The sequence below is a fragment of the Brachionichthys hirsutus genome, chromosome 20 (genome assembly GCF_040956055.1).
Source record: "Brachionichthys hirsutus isolate HB-005 chromosome 20, CSIRO-AGI_Bhir_v1, whole genome shotgun sequence".
Classification (NCBI taxonomy): domain Eukaryota; kingdom Metazoa; phylum Chordata; class Actinopteri; order Lophiiformes; family Brachionichthyidae; genus Brachionichthys; species Brachionichthys hirsutus.
The window spans coordinates 10665862-10679011 of NC_090916.1; the positions used below are offsets into that span (position 1 = coordinate 10665862).

The 13150-nt window shown below is 41.5% G+C and overlaps 1 protein-coding gene across 1 annotated transcript in view; it reads right to left on the reverse strand.

The window, feature by feature from the left end:
* syne1a (spectrin repeat containing, nuclear envelope 1a) overlaps window positions 1-13150 on the reverse strand; it is a 169835-nt gene that overhangs the window by 49080 nt on the left and 107605 nt on the right. Inside the window, exons 56-60 of the mRNA XM_068754152.1 lie at window positions 12828-13013; window positions 12227-12349; window positions 11926-12108; window positions 10724-10867; window positions 3685-3894 (exon numbers count right to left, since the gene is read on the reverse strand). Of these exons, the coding sequence (XP_068610253.1) occupies window positions 3685-3894; window positions 10724-10867; window positions 11926-12108; window positions 12227-12349; window positions 12828-13013 (846 nt within the window). The remainder of the gene's footprint in view (window positions 1-3684; window positions 3895-10723; window positions 10868-11925; window positions 12109-12226; window positions 12350-12827; window positions 13014-13150) is intronic.

Below are 13150 nucleotides of genomic sequence, written 5' to 3' on the forward strand. Positions count from 1 at the left end.
GTAGAATGATCACTGAACATCTAGAACCTATGTAGAATGATCACTGAACATCTAGAACCTTTGTAGAATGATCACTGAACATCTAGAACCTATGTAGAATGATCACTGAACATCTAGAACCTTTGTAGAATGATCACTGAACATCTAGAACCTATGTAGAATGATCACTGAACATCTAGAACCTTTGTAGAATGATCACTGAACATCTAGAACCTTTGTAGAATGATCACTGAACATCTAGAACCTTTGTAGAATGATCACTGAACATGTAGAACCTTTGTAGAATGATCACTGAACATCTAGAACCTATGTAGAATGATCATTGAACATCTAGAACCTTTGTAGAATGATCACTGAACATCTAGAACCTATGTAGAATGATCACTGAACATCTAGAACCTTTGTAGAATGATCACTGAACATCTAGAACCTATGTAGAATGATCACTGAACATCTAGAACCTATGTAGAATGATCACTGAACATCTAGAACCTATGTAGAATGATCACTGAACATCTAGAACCTTTGTAGAATGATCACTGAACATCTAGAACCTATGTAGAATGATCACTGAACATCTAGAACCTTTGTAGAATGATCACTGAACATCTAGAACCTATGTAGAATGATCACTGAACATCTAGAACCTATGTAGAATGATCACTGAACATCTAGAACCTTTGTAGAATGATCACTGAACATCTAGAACCTATGTAGAATGATCACTGAACATCTAGAACCTATGTAGAATGATCACTGAACATCTAGAACCTATGTAGAATGATCACTGAACATCTAGAACCTATGTAGAATGATCACTGAACATCTAGAACCTTTGTAGAATGATCACTGAACATCTAGAACCTTTGTAGAATGATCACTGAACATCTAGAACCTTTGTAGAATGATCACTGAACATCTAGAACCTTTGTAGAATGATCACTGAACATCTAGAACCTTTGTAGAATGATCACTGAACATCTAGAACCTTTGTAGAATGATCACTGAACATCTAGAACCTTTGTAGAATGATCACTGAACATCTAGAACCTTTGTAGAATGATCACTGAACATCTAGAACCTTTGTAGAATGATCACTGAACATCTAGAACCTTTGTAGAATGATCACTGAACATCTAGAACCTTTGTAGAATGATCACTGAACATCTAGAACCTTTGTAGAATGATCACTGAACATCTAGAACAGACATGGGCAAACCCAGGCCCGGGGGCCATATGCGGCCCGTTGGTCTTTTTAATCCGGCCCGCCGAACTTGTCCAAATTATATCATTAAATAAAATTGCATTATAATTAAACCTCATTCATTTGACCTTTTCCCTGTAATGCTACCTGTAAAAGGCCAAATCCTTTAATGCAATAGCTTTCATGTGTCATTCAGTCATTTAGCTCACACAAATACTCCATCCATCTGTTCTTGGTCCGGCCCCTCTGTCAAATTTTAGAACCTATTGTGGCCCATGTCACTCTAACATGCTGAACATCCTTCCTGTCTCTACTCTTCATCACTCTAACATGCTGAACATCCTTCCTGTCTCTACTCTTCATCACTCTAACATGCTGAACATCCTTCCTGTCTCTACTCTTCATCACTAACATGCTGAACATCCTTCCTGTCTCTACTCTTCATCACTCTGACATGCTGAACATCCTTCCTGTCTCTACTCTTCATCACTCTAACATGCTGAACATCTTTCCTGTCTCTACTCTTCATCACTCTAACATGCTGAACATCCTTCCAGTCTCTACTCTTCATCACTCTGACATGCTGAACATCCTTCCTGTCTCTACTCTTCATCACTCTAACATGCTGAACATCCTTCCTGTCTCTACTCTTCATCACTAACATGCTGAACATCCTTCCTGTCTCTACTCTTCATCACTCTGACATGCTGAACATCCTTCCTGTCTCTACTCTTCATCACTCTAACATGCTGAACATCCTTCCTGTCTCTACTCTTCATCACTCTGACATGCTGAACATCCTTCCTGTCTCTACTCTTCATCACTAACATGCTGAACATCCTTCCTGTCTCTACTCTTCATCACTAACATGCTGAACATCCTTCCTGTCTCTACTCTTCATCACTCTAACATGCTGAACATCCTTCCTGTCTCTACTCTTCATCACTCTAACATGCTGAACATCCTTCCTGTCTCTACTCTTCATCACTCTAACATGCTGAACATCCTTCCTGTCTCTACTCTTCATCACTCTAACACGCTGAACATCCTTCCTGTCTCTACTCTTCATCACTCTAACATGCTGAACATCCTTCCCGTCTCTACTCTTCATCACTAACATGCTGAACATCCTTCCTGTCTCTACTCTTCATCACTCTAACATGCTGAACATCCTTCCTGTCTCTACTCTTCATCACTCTAACATGCTGAACATCCTTCCTGTCTCTACTCTTCATCACTCTGACATGCTGAACATCCTTCCTGTCTCTACTCTTCATCACTAACATGCTGAACATCCTTCCTGTCTCTACTCTTCATCACTCTAACATGCTGAACATCCTTCCTGTCTCTACTCTTCATCACTCTAACATGCTGAACATCCTTCCTGTCTCTACTCTTCATCACTCTGACATGCTGAACATCCTTCCTGTCTCTACTCTTCATCACTAACATGCTGAACATCCTTCCTGTCTCTACTCTTCATCACTCTGACATGCTGAACATCCTTCCTGTCTCTACTCTTCATCACTCTAACACGCTGAACATCCTTCCTGTCTCTACTCTTCATCACTCTAACATGCTGAACATCCTTCCCGTCTCTACTCTTCATCACTCTAACATGCTGAACATCCTTCCTGTCTCTACTCTTCATCACTAACATGCTGGACATCCTTCCTGTCTCTACTCTTCATCACTAACATGCTGAACATCCTTCCTGTCTCTACTCTTCATCACTAACATGCTGAACATCCTTCCTGTCTCTACTCTTCATCACTCTAACATGCTGAACATCCTTCCCGTCTCTACTCTTCATCACTCTAACATGCTGAACATCCTTCCTGTCTCTACTCTTCATCACTAACATGCTGAACATCCTTCCTGTCTCTACTCTTCATCACTCTGACATGCTGAACATCCTTCCTGTCTCTACTCTTCATCACTCTAACACGCTGAACATCCTTCCTGTCTCTACTCTTCATCACTCTAACATGCTGAACATCCTTCCCGTCTCTACTCTTCATCACTCTAACATGCTGAACATCCTTCCTGTCTCTACTCTTCATCACTAACATGCTGGACATCCTTCCTGTCTCTACTCTTCATCACTAACATGCTGAACATCCTTCCTGTCTCTACTCTTCATCACTAACATGCTGAACATCCTTCCTGTCTCTACTCTTCATCACTAACATGCTGGACATCCTTCCTGTCTCTACTCTTCATCACTCTAACATGCTGAACATCCTTCCTGTCTCTACTCTTCATCACTCTAACATGCTGAACATCCTTCCTGTCTCTACTCTTCATCACTAACATGCTGGACATCCTTCCTCATATCATAAGTGTCCTAAGTGTAGCTAACTGCATTATTATTGCAATGAGGCTTCCTGGGGTCCCTCAAGTCGACTTTAGCGCAGCATTATGAACATGTCTGTTTTTTGCTGATCACACATCCTGTCCTAAAATGCCTGGCCACTCACCATGACAACGGAAGGGTCTGTTGAGAGCTGCTTCGGGGCGGCGGTCGGTACCGAGCTGGGGAGCTCCTCATCACTCAGCTCGTCCATGCCGTCCACCTCGCTGACCGGCAGCAGCATGGTGGCGTGTTTGGCTTTCACTGTCAGCATCTCACACTTGGAGTGGAGCGAGGCGATCTGCTCTTGGTAGCCACGAATCTTCTGGGCCAGCTCCTGTCAAAACATCCCCCCGACACAGAGAGCACCACCGAGTGGCCAGGAGACTGTTTTAGTCCACAATGGACGGTGAATGTCCGGGTTGAGTACGATCCTGGAAGCAGAGGCTGCTTGAGCTGGACCGACGCTGCATGTAGTGCCGGTTAAAGACAGCAGAGGAGGCAGAGTGGCCTCCTGCTTCTGGATTCAGAGTGAGCGTGGAAAGAGAACTACCTCATTCTCCCTCCCTCTCCTACATCTCTGAACCAATCGGAACAGCACAAATGTGCAGCGCAGCGCTGAAGACAACGGACTGGATGTTTGGGTGAGAGAGACCTTTGCAAAAATAGTTCAAATTCCTCAGACACTCCCTCTTGTACACAAACACAAATGGAAGGAAGAAGAGGAAGTGATGTCAGAGCACGCACCCCCCCTTCCCCCGCCTGCTGGCTCCCTCCTCCACAGCGTTCACTGCATAGACATCCCATAATATAGACTGGCTGTCGCAGTATTTTACCACAGGCATGCGTGGCAAATACGTCCGCCATCTTGGAAGTTGTAGTTGGCATTGAAGATACCAGTTTCTGACTGTGAAGACGTCTTTTGGACCACAATACTTTGTCATTAACTATTTTACAAATATTATAAATTGTATCCTGGTCCTGGGGGTCAGCCTTTGGCTTAGGTCAGCCACAAACTGCATTATATATCATATAATCTATGCTATGCTCGAGGTCAAAATAGTTTCAGACGTCTTTTCCTTTATTACTTGGTGGTCTGTGTGCAGATCCTGTTAACATTCTGCACACAGATCTATCGGTCAAGAAATTCTAGCATTCACTTCCACTTATTCATGTTCTGTCTGGATTGTATGTATTTATATCCACGGAAAGCAAAACAAATCTTTCTCTGGATTTTACTTTACTTTAAATGTTTTCACAAGTCAAGATTTTAACAAGTAATAACGTTCTCTTACTGCAAGAAGTCTGGTCATAGAAGTAGAATCATACTGTAGTAAATATAGAAGTAGAATCATACTGTAGTAAATATAGAAGTAGACTCATACTATAAATATAGAAGTAGACTCATACTGTAAACATAGAAGTAGACTCATACTATAAATATAGAAGCAGAATCATACTGTAGTAAATATAGAAGCAGAATCATACTGTAGTAAATATAGAAGTAGACTCATACTATAAATATAGAAGTAGACTCATACTATAAATATAGAAGTAGAATCATACTGTAGTAAATATAGAAGTAGACTCATACTATAAATATAGAAGTAGACTCATACTGTAAATATAGAAGTAGAATCATGCTGTAAATATAGAAGTAGAATCATACTGTAAGTAGAATCATACTGTAAATATAGAAGCAGAATCATACTGTAGTAAATATAGAAGTAGACTCATACTATAAATATAGAAGTAGACTCATACTGTAAATATAGAAGTACAATCATACTATAAATATAGAAGTAGACTCATACTGTAAATATAGAAGTAGAATCATGCTGTAAATATAGAAGTAGAATCATACTGTAAGTAGAATCATACTGTAAGTAGAATCATACTACAAATATAGAAGTAGACTCATACTGTAAACATAGAAGTAGACTCATACTGTAAATATAGAAGTAGAATCATACTGTAAGTAGAATCATACTGTAAATATAGAAGTAGAATCATACTGTAAGTAGAATCATACTATAAATATAGAAGTAGAATAATACTGTAAATATAGAAGTAGAATCATACTGTAAACATAGAAGTAGAATCATACTATAAATATAGAAGTAGAATCATACTGTAAGTAGAATCATACTGTAAATATAGAAGCAGAATCATACTGTAGTAAATATAGAAGTAGACTCATACTATAAATATAGAAGTAGACTCATACTGTAAATATAGAAGTACAATCATACTATAAATATAGAAGTAGACTCATACTGTAAATATAGAAGTAGAATCATGCTGTAAATATAGAAGTAGAATCATACTGTAAGTAGAATCATACTGTAAGTAGAATCATACTACAAATATAGAAGTAGACTCATACTGTAAACATAGAAGTAGACTCATACTGTAAATATAGAAGTAGAATCATACTGTAAGTAGAATCATACTGTAAATATAGAAGTAGAATCATACTGTAAGTAGAATCATACTATAAATATAGAAGTAGAATAATACTGTAAATATAGAAGTAGAATCATACTGTAAACATAGAAGTAGAATCATACTATAAATATAGAAGTAGAATCATACTGTAAATATAGAAGTAGACTCATACTGTAAACATAGAAGTAGATTCATACTGTAGTAAATATAAAAGTAGAATCATACTGTAAATATAAAAGTAGAATCATACTGAAGTAAATATAAAAGTAGAATCATACTGAAGTAAATATAAAAGTAGAATCATACTGTAAACATAGAAGTAGACTCATACTGTAGTAAATATAAAAGTAGAATCATACTGTAAGTAGAATCATACTATAAATATAGAAGTAGAATCATACTGTAAATATAGAAGTAGACTCATACTGTAAATATAGACGTAGAATCATACTGTAGTAAATATAGAAGTAGACTCATACTATAAATATAGAAGTAGACTCATACTATAAATATAGAAGTAGACTCATACTATAAATATAGAAGTAGAATCATACTGTAAGTAGAATCATACTGTAAGTAGAATCATAAAACGTAGTCGATGATTGTAGCAGCACTTTATTGAAGGGCTAACATATCTGAGCAAATGGACAGAATGTCATTGGTCCTGTCACATACATGTAGAATTATAGGTCTTATCTCAACCCTAGATTTAATAGGATTTGGTAAATTCTTCTAACAAAAAACCCGTTTCTGGTCTGCCTTACTTTAGCAACATGACTACAACTTCCAACATGGCGGCGCCGCCTGCCGTCGCTGCAACCGGAATAGCCGCTCTAGTTCCTTTAGCTCACTGCCCTCCTCCGCGCCCCTGCAAGAGACCCGCGAGGAGGGAGGGCTTGTTCAGGAAGGAAGAATGACGTGGCCGGTGTCAAATTACAGCTACGCGATTGGCAAGCAGGCCAGTGCCAGCTCCTCCCCCATCTGTCCCGCAGATGGTCACTGCGCTGATAATCGGCCATGTGATCAGTTTAGAGTTCAATGTTAGACATGGCGCTGCAAAGTCATTCTGCAGCAACCGATCAATAGCAATGAGAATATCTACAACGAGATGACGTTAATCTACAACGAGATGATGTTAATCTACAACGAGATGATGTTAATCTACAACAAGATTACGTTAATCTACAACGAGATGACGTTAATCTACAACGGGATGACGTTAATCTACAACGAGATGATGTTAATCTACAACGAGATGACGTTAATCTACAACGAGATTACGTTAATCTACAACGAGATGACGTTAATCTACAACGGGATGACGTTAATCTACAACGAGATGACGTTAATCTACAACGGGATGACGTTAATCTACAACGAGATGACGTTAATCTACAATGAGATGATGTTAATCTACAACAAGATGACGTTAATCTACAACGAGATTACGTTAATCTACAACGGGATGACGTTAATCTACAACGAGATGACGTTAATCTACAATGAGATGATGTTAATCTACAACGAGATGACGTTAATCTACAACGAGATGACGTTAATCTACAACGAGATGACGTTAATCTACAACGAGATGACGTTAATCTACAACGAGATGACGTTAATCTACAACGAGATGACGTTAATCTACAACGAGATGACGTTAATCTACAACGGGATGACGTTAATCTACAACGAGATGACGTTAATCTACAACGGGATGACGTTAATCTACAACGGGATGACGTTAATCTACAACGGGATGACGTTAATCTACAACGAGATTACGTTAATCTACAACGGGATGACGTTAATCTACAACGAGATTACGTTAATCTACAACGGGATGACGTTAATCTACAACGAGATGACGTTAATCTACAATGAGATGACGTTAATCTACAACGAGATGACGTTAATCTACAACGGGATGACGTTAATCTACAACGAGATGACGTTAATCTACAACGGGATGACGTTAATCTACAACGGGATGACGTTAATCTACAACGAGATGACGTTAATCTACAACGGGATGACGTTAATCTACAACGAGATGACGTTAATCTACAACGGGATGACGTTAATCTACAACGAGATTACGTTAATCTACAACGGGATGACGTTAATCTACAACGAGATGACGTTAATCTACAACGAGATTACGTTAATCTACAACGAGATGACGTTAATCTACAACGGGATGACGTTAATCTACAACGAGATGACGTTAATCTACAACGGGATGACGTTAATCTACAACGAGATGACGTTAATCTACAACGGGATGACGTTAATCTACAACGGGATGACGTTAATCTACAACGGGATGACGTTAATCTACAACGAGATTACGTTAATCTACAACGGGATGACGTTAATCTACAACGGGATGACGTTAATCTACAACGAGATGACGTTAATCTACAACGGGATGACGTTAATCTACAACGAGATTACGTTAATCTACAACGGGATGACGTTAATCTACAACGAGATTACGTTAATCTACAACGGGATGACGTTAATCTCACGTAGATCACATCGATCAGGATCATACCTATGAATGGAATAAAATCTGGTTCCGTCAGCACGCAGTCTGCCCCCCCCCCCCCCCCCTTGTCAGCAGCAGTATGGGAGATCAAACATACAGGCCAACCAAGAGGGCGGGGCTTAAGTCCTGCAGGTAAACCCAAACCGCATCAAACAGGAATCTACTTTGTGCCATCAGATAAACGGTGCAGCTGTGAGGAGTCCAGAAGCTCCGATAAAGCGTTAAACGGGGAATAAATAACGTTATTTGTTCCACATTTATATATATTTATTCCAGGATTCTGCTAGTATTATCAGGACATAAACTAACTGCCTGTTATTTGCATTGCTAATCATGATATAAAGAAAAGACTACAAAGAAAGGACAAAGGTGATGCTGCACTATGGTGGCTTTGAGTTACACTGCTTGTCTAATTAGGATTGATATGGAGAATAGATTTTGGGGAATCTGAATACAAGCATGTCCAAAGAGCAGAAAATTGAAAATGACAAGGCTGGAATCCTTAAAAAGTGTTCAGGTTTTTTTTCTTTCTCTCCCTCTCTGTCTAATTCAGCGTAACTGTATCAGGAGTTAATTTTCCCCGGCTTCATTTCTTGTCTGAGCTGACAGGAAAATGAATCCATCAGGGAAGCATCTCAGATGGGATTCCACAAATTTCCTCCACTTGTTTTTCTCACCCCTCCGCCCCCCTCCCTCTTCATTTTCACGGAGTCTATCAGGGACGAATCTTTTCCTGAGCAAAGATGCAGATGTTTCCCCTCGGGTGCCAGTGTTTGTGGAGCTCTCTAATCAATACAAAAGAGCCCCGAATAATTGAACTTTATTAAAAAGGAACGACAGCCAAACAAAATTCTCTGTTATTTTGGGAATTTCAGTGAAGTAACGCAAATCATGTGTTAGCAAATGATTTGAATGTTGATAAATACCTCCATTTTTTTACCAAGAGACCATTTGCAGGGCATGGGAGAACATGACAATCTCACAGTAAGCATGTAAATGCAGGGCATTCACTGCAAGGCTAAATAATGTCAGTAGTCACATGCTTCATACATTAAAGTAATTTCAGAATATATTAAATCAATTTCATGATATTTCTATTTAATGAACGTCGTACCAGAAATGGCAGACGCTGGTTGGAGGCAACGTTTCCGCGCGGTTTAACAGCAGCCGCGTCCGAAGCGAGGATGTGACATCAGCTCTCGCTCTTCTTCTGCTGTGAGCTTCAGATGAATGGCACAGCACAGGATTCGGCTCTAGTGCCTCCAACAGTATCTATTAAAGGGCCGATTGTTATCTAATCTTTACCTGGTAGCTAGCTGCAAAAGCCCCCCGAGCTAATGACACTTGAGACTATAGCAGCACATTCTATGGTGGCTCACAGCATCAATACCTCCAGATGAAAAGCCGAGAACGCGGCCCCACAGCTATTTGTGTCGAAACACTTTATTCATTCTGTTTGTTGCATTGAATTATAACTAAAAATGTGCATGAAGTGAGTTTCTCTTCAGCCATCAGGCTGGATATTAAATTTTTGTTTACCAGGTTTGGTAAAAAATAAAAATAAAAAGTGATTTCAATTGATGTTAAATTATACCAGCATAAATACATGAATATATAAGGGAATAAATGAAGCAACATGCCTCTTTTCACGTCGTGATTCAGTTATCAATGACTGGAGTACAAGTACACAGTAATACCTCAACACACGATGACTGGAGTACAAGTACACAGTAATACCTCAACACACGATGACTGGAGTACAAGTACACAGTAATACCTCGACACACGATGACTGGAGTACAAGTACACAGTAATACCTCGACACACGATGACTGGAGTACAAGTACTTGTTTCTAGAGAATGATCTGACTCATCTGATAAAATCTCTAGAGCTGTAATTTCATTGGCTCCGCTGACGGGACCTTCCCCACAGGCATGCTGGGGCATGTAGTCCACGTTTATGTTCAGTCTGCCACTTAGCTTCATTAAAGGACATCCTCATGCTGCAGCACGTGAGGCTAGCTCAGACTACAGGCTGCCTGATGGAACTACAACGGCTCCCTGCAGCAGCGTCCCGAGGTCTCGTTGAACCGGCCTGACGGAAGCAGATTGATGTCAGACCTGGGAGTAACGCTTGATCTGTACGTCCTGTCAACGCGCGTCTTACCTCATGGTGGTGGATTTGAGCTTGAAGTTCTTGCACGTTATTCGTGGAGACGGGCCGCTTTTGAATGATGCGATTAGCCTCCTCTATTAGCCTCTGGAGGTTCTTCACTTCCTGTTCATACTGCGCATACTGCAGCACTGCCTCCTGGGAAACAGGAAGCATAGCAAGGTGAAGTGAACATAAGAAGCGTGAACTATCATTGATCTCTGATTTCATTAAACCTGCCGCTTACAGATGAGGATTTTCTGTGCAGGAATATATCGACACACGAGCAGTCAGAGATTCTGTTACAGTATGAATATCCATCATTGCACCTTCATCTGCAATCAGCTGATCCTGGGGCTTCGAGACATTTTAAACCGCCTCTCTTCAGTTTGTAAAGCTACATTTCCAGTTTTCTCATTTCGGTTAGATAAGTGAAAAGACATTCATATTTTTAAAACAAGGTAATCACCAAAATGTCCCTGAGCCAGAACAAATAGAGTACCATCGTTGTAAATGTTGTGCTTTGAGTGTTTGTCCTTGAGATGACCTCAGAAGGTGACTTGGCCCAATGTCTAAAGGCTAATCTTCACTTGATAGGACCAAACCCAAAACCGAAGGAATGGTAAACGTTCTGCACTTTACATTCACCCTCCAGGGGGCGACTGCTGCCAGGCCCACTGGGAGACATTCGGGGTTCAGTGTCTTGCCCAAGGACACTTTGACACGTAGACAGTCAGAGCTGGGATTCGAACCACTGACTTAGCGATCACTGGACTCTACCGACCCATGGAGGGTGACACTGGTGATACTGGTGACACTGGTGATACTGGTGACACTGGTGACACTGGTGACACTGGTGACACTGGTGATACTGGTGACACTGATACTGGTGACACTGGTGATACTGGTGACACTGGTGATACTGGTGACACTGGTGATACTGGTGACACTGATACTGGTGACACTGGTGATACTGGTCTCATGGGGCACAACATAGACGTTCCTCGGAGGGCTTGTCGGGACACTGCAGCAACATTTAGACGATTGCACCGTGATAAATCTGATCAGAACGGTATCATCCTCTCTGAGGGATGGAGGTTTGGTGTCCAGCGGTGTGAACACGATGTGAAACGTGAAGAGGATCATAGATCTCAGCGCTGTGATTAGTTAAAGATGAGAGACGAAGCAGCATCTGCCGCATGAGGACCGCCCCCTACCTGCAGGACGTTGCACTGCTGGATGGTGGTATGCTGCAGCTGGCTGGCCTCCTGCTGCAGGGTCTGAGCTGTGCAGCACATCGGCAGGCTGGACAGTTCCTCTCCTGGCAGCCGGAGGGCGCTCTGACACTGCTGTACGGCGTCCATGTGCTTCCGGAAGCCTTCCATTTCCACCATCAGATGCTGATGAAAGAATGAAGTGGGTGATATTAAACGTAACTGCGTGCAGGACCTCCCGTGGGCCGGTTTGTGGACGACGGATCACGGTCCGTCTCACAGCTGATTTTAAATGTGTGTGTACCTGTCTCTGCGTGAGCTGCTCTCTGAGGCTGAGTCTGTTGAGGGTTGGGGATGCGAGTGCGACCTGGATCTGGTCGACAGCAGCATGGAGGTTCTTCACCACGCCCTCAAAGCGTAGCAAGTCCTGAGGGGAGACAGGCAGTCTCTAGCTGGTGGAGCCAACATCACCATAGAATAGAGGTTTAAATCCCTGGAAGTCCAACAACAGTTGTAAAAGCAGTTTTGGAAAATGGATTGTCAAAACTGTTATGGCACGGACCTGCGTGGAATAATGGATATTCAAATCACACCAGTGTGCGAGTGTATTTAAAATAATAGAATAACTTAGTGGGAAAAGACAAGAAGAGTCGAGTCCCTACAAACGCAAATACGAGTTTATATAACCCCCAAATGACTGGAGGAACTGCGCTCCAAACACTTTACACTCAGTGTTCTGAGACAGAGCGTTCCGTTCCGATGGTGCAATACTAAGGAACGCCCAAAGGATGTCGACGTTGAGTCAGAGCTGCAGTTTGCACATCTCAGGGTGGCTGCAGCTGTGACTGAAGAACATTTCTTCAGAATTGAAAACGATTAACTCCAGGCCGCTGATTTCTCCTTACTTCTCCTGCATCTTGCAGACTTTGGACGCGGGTCTCGGCACTTTGCTGCAGCTCCTCCGTGCGTCTGCTGAGGTATTGCACCCGCTGGATCCATCCCTCCGTCCGGATCACTTTCCCCAGCTGCCCCTCCCACTCCCCCATGGCTTCCAGGTTGCCATAGAGACCCCGATACTCCCGCAACAATGCCTGCCACGATAGAGACATAAATTACAAGTCAAAGAGGAGGAGCCTGTTCGGATTTGCAGTTAGGCTAATTGAACCAGTTAAGGGTTAGTAAGTTTACTAAATACTTTTTATTGATTTGGTTTACGGCAGTTACACTC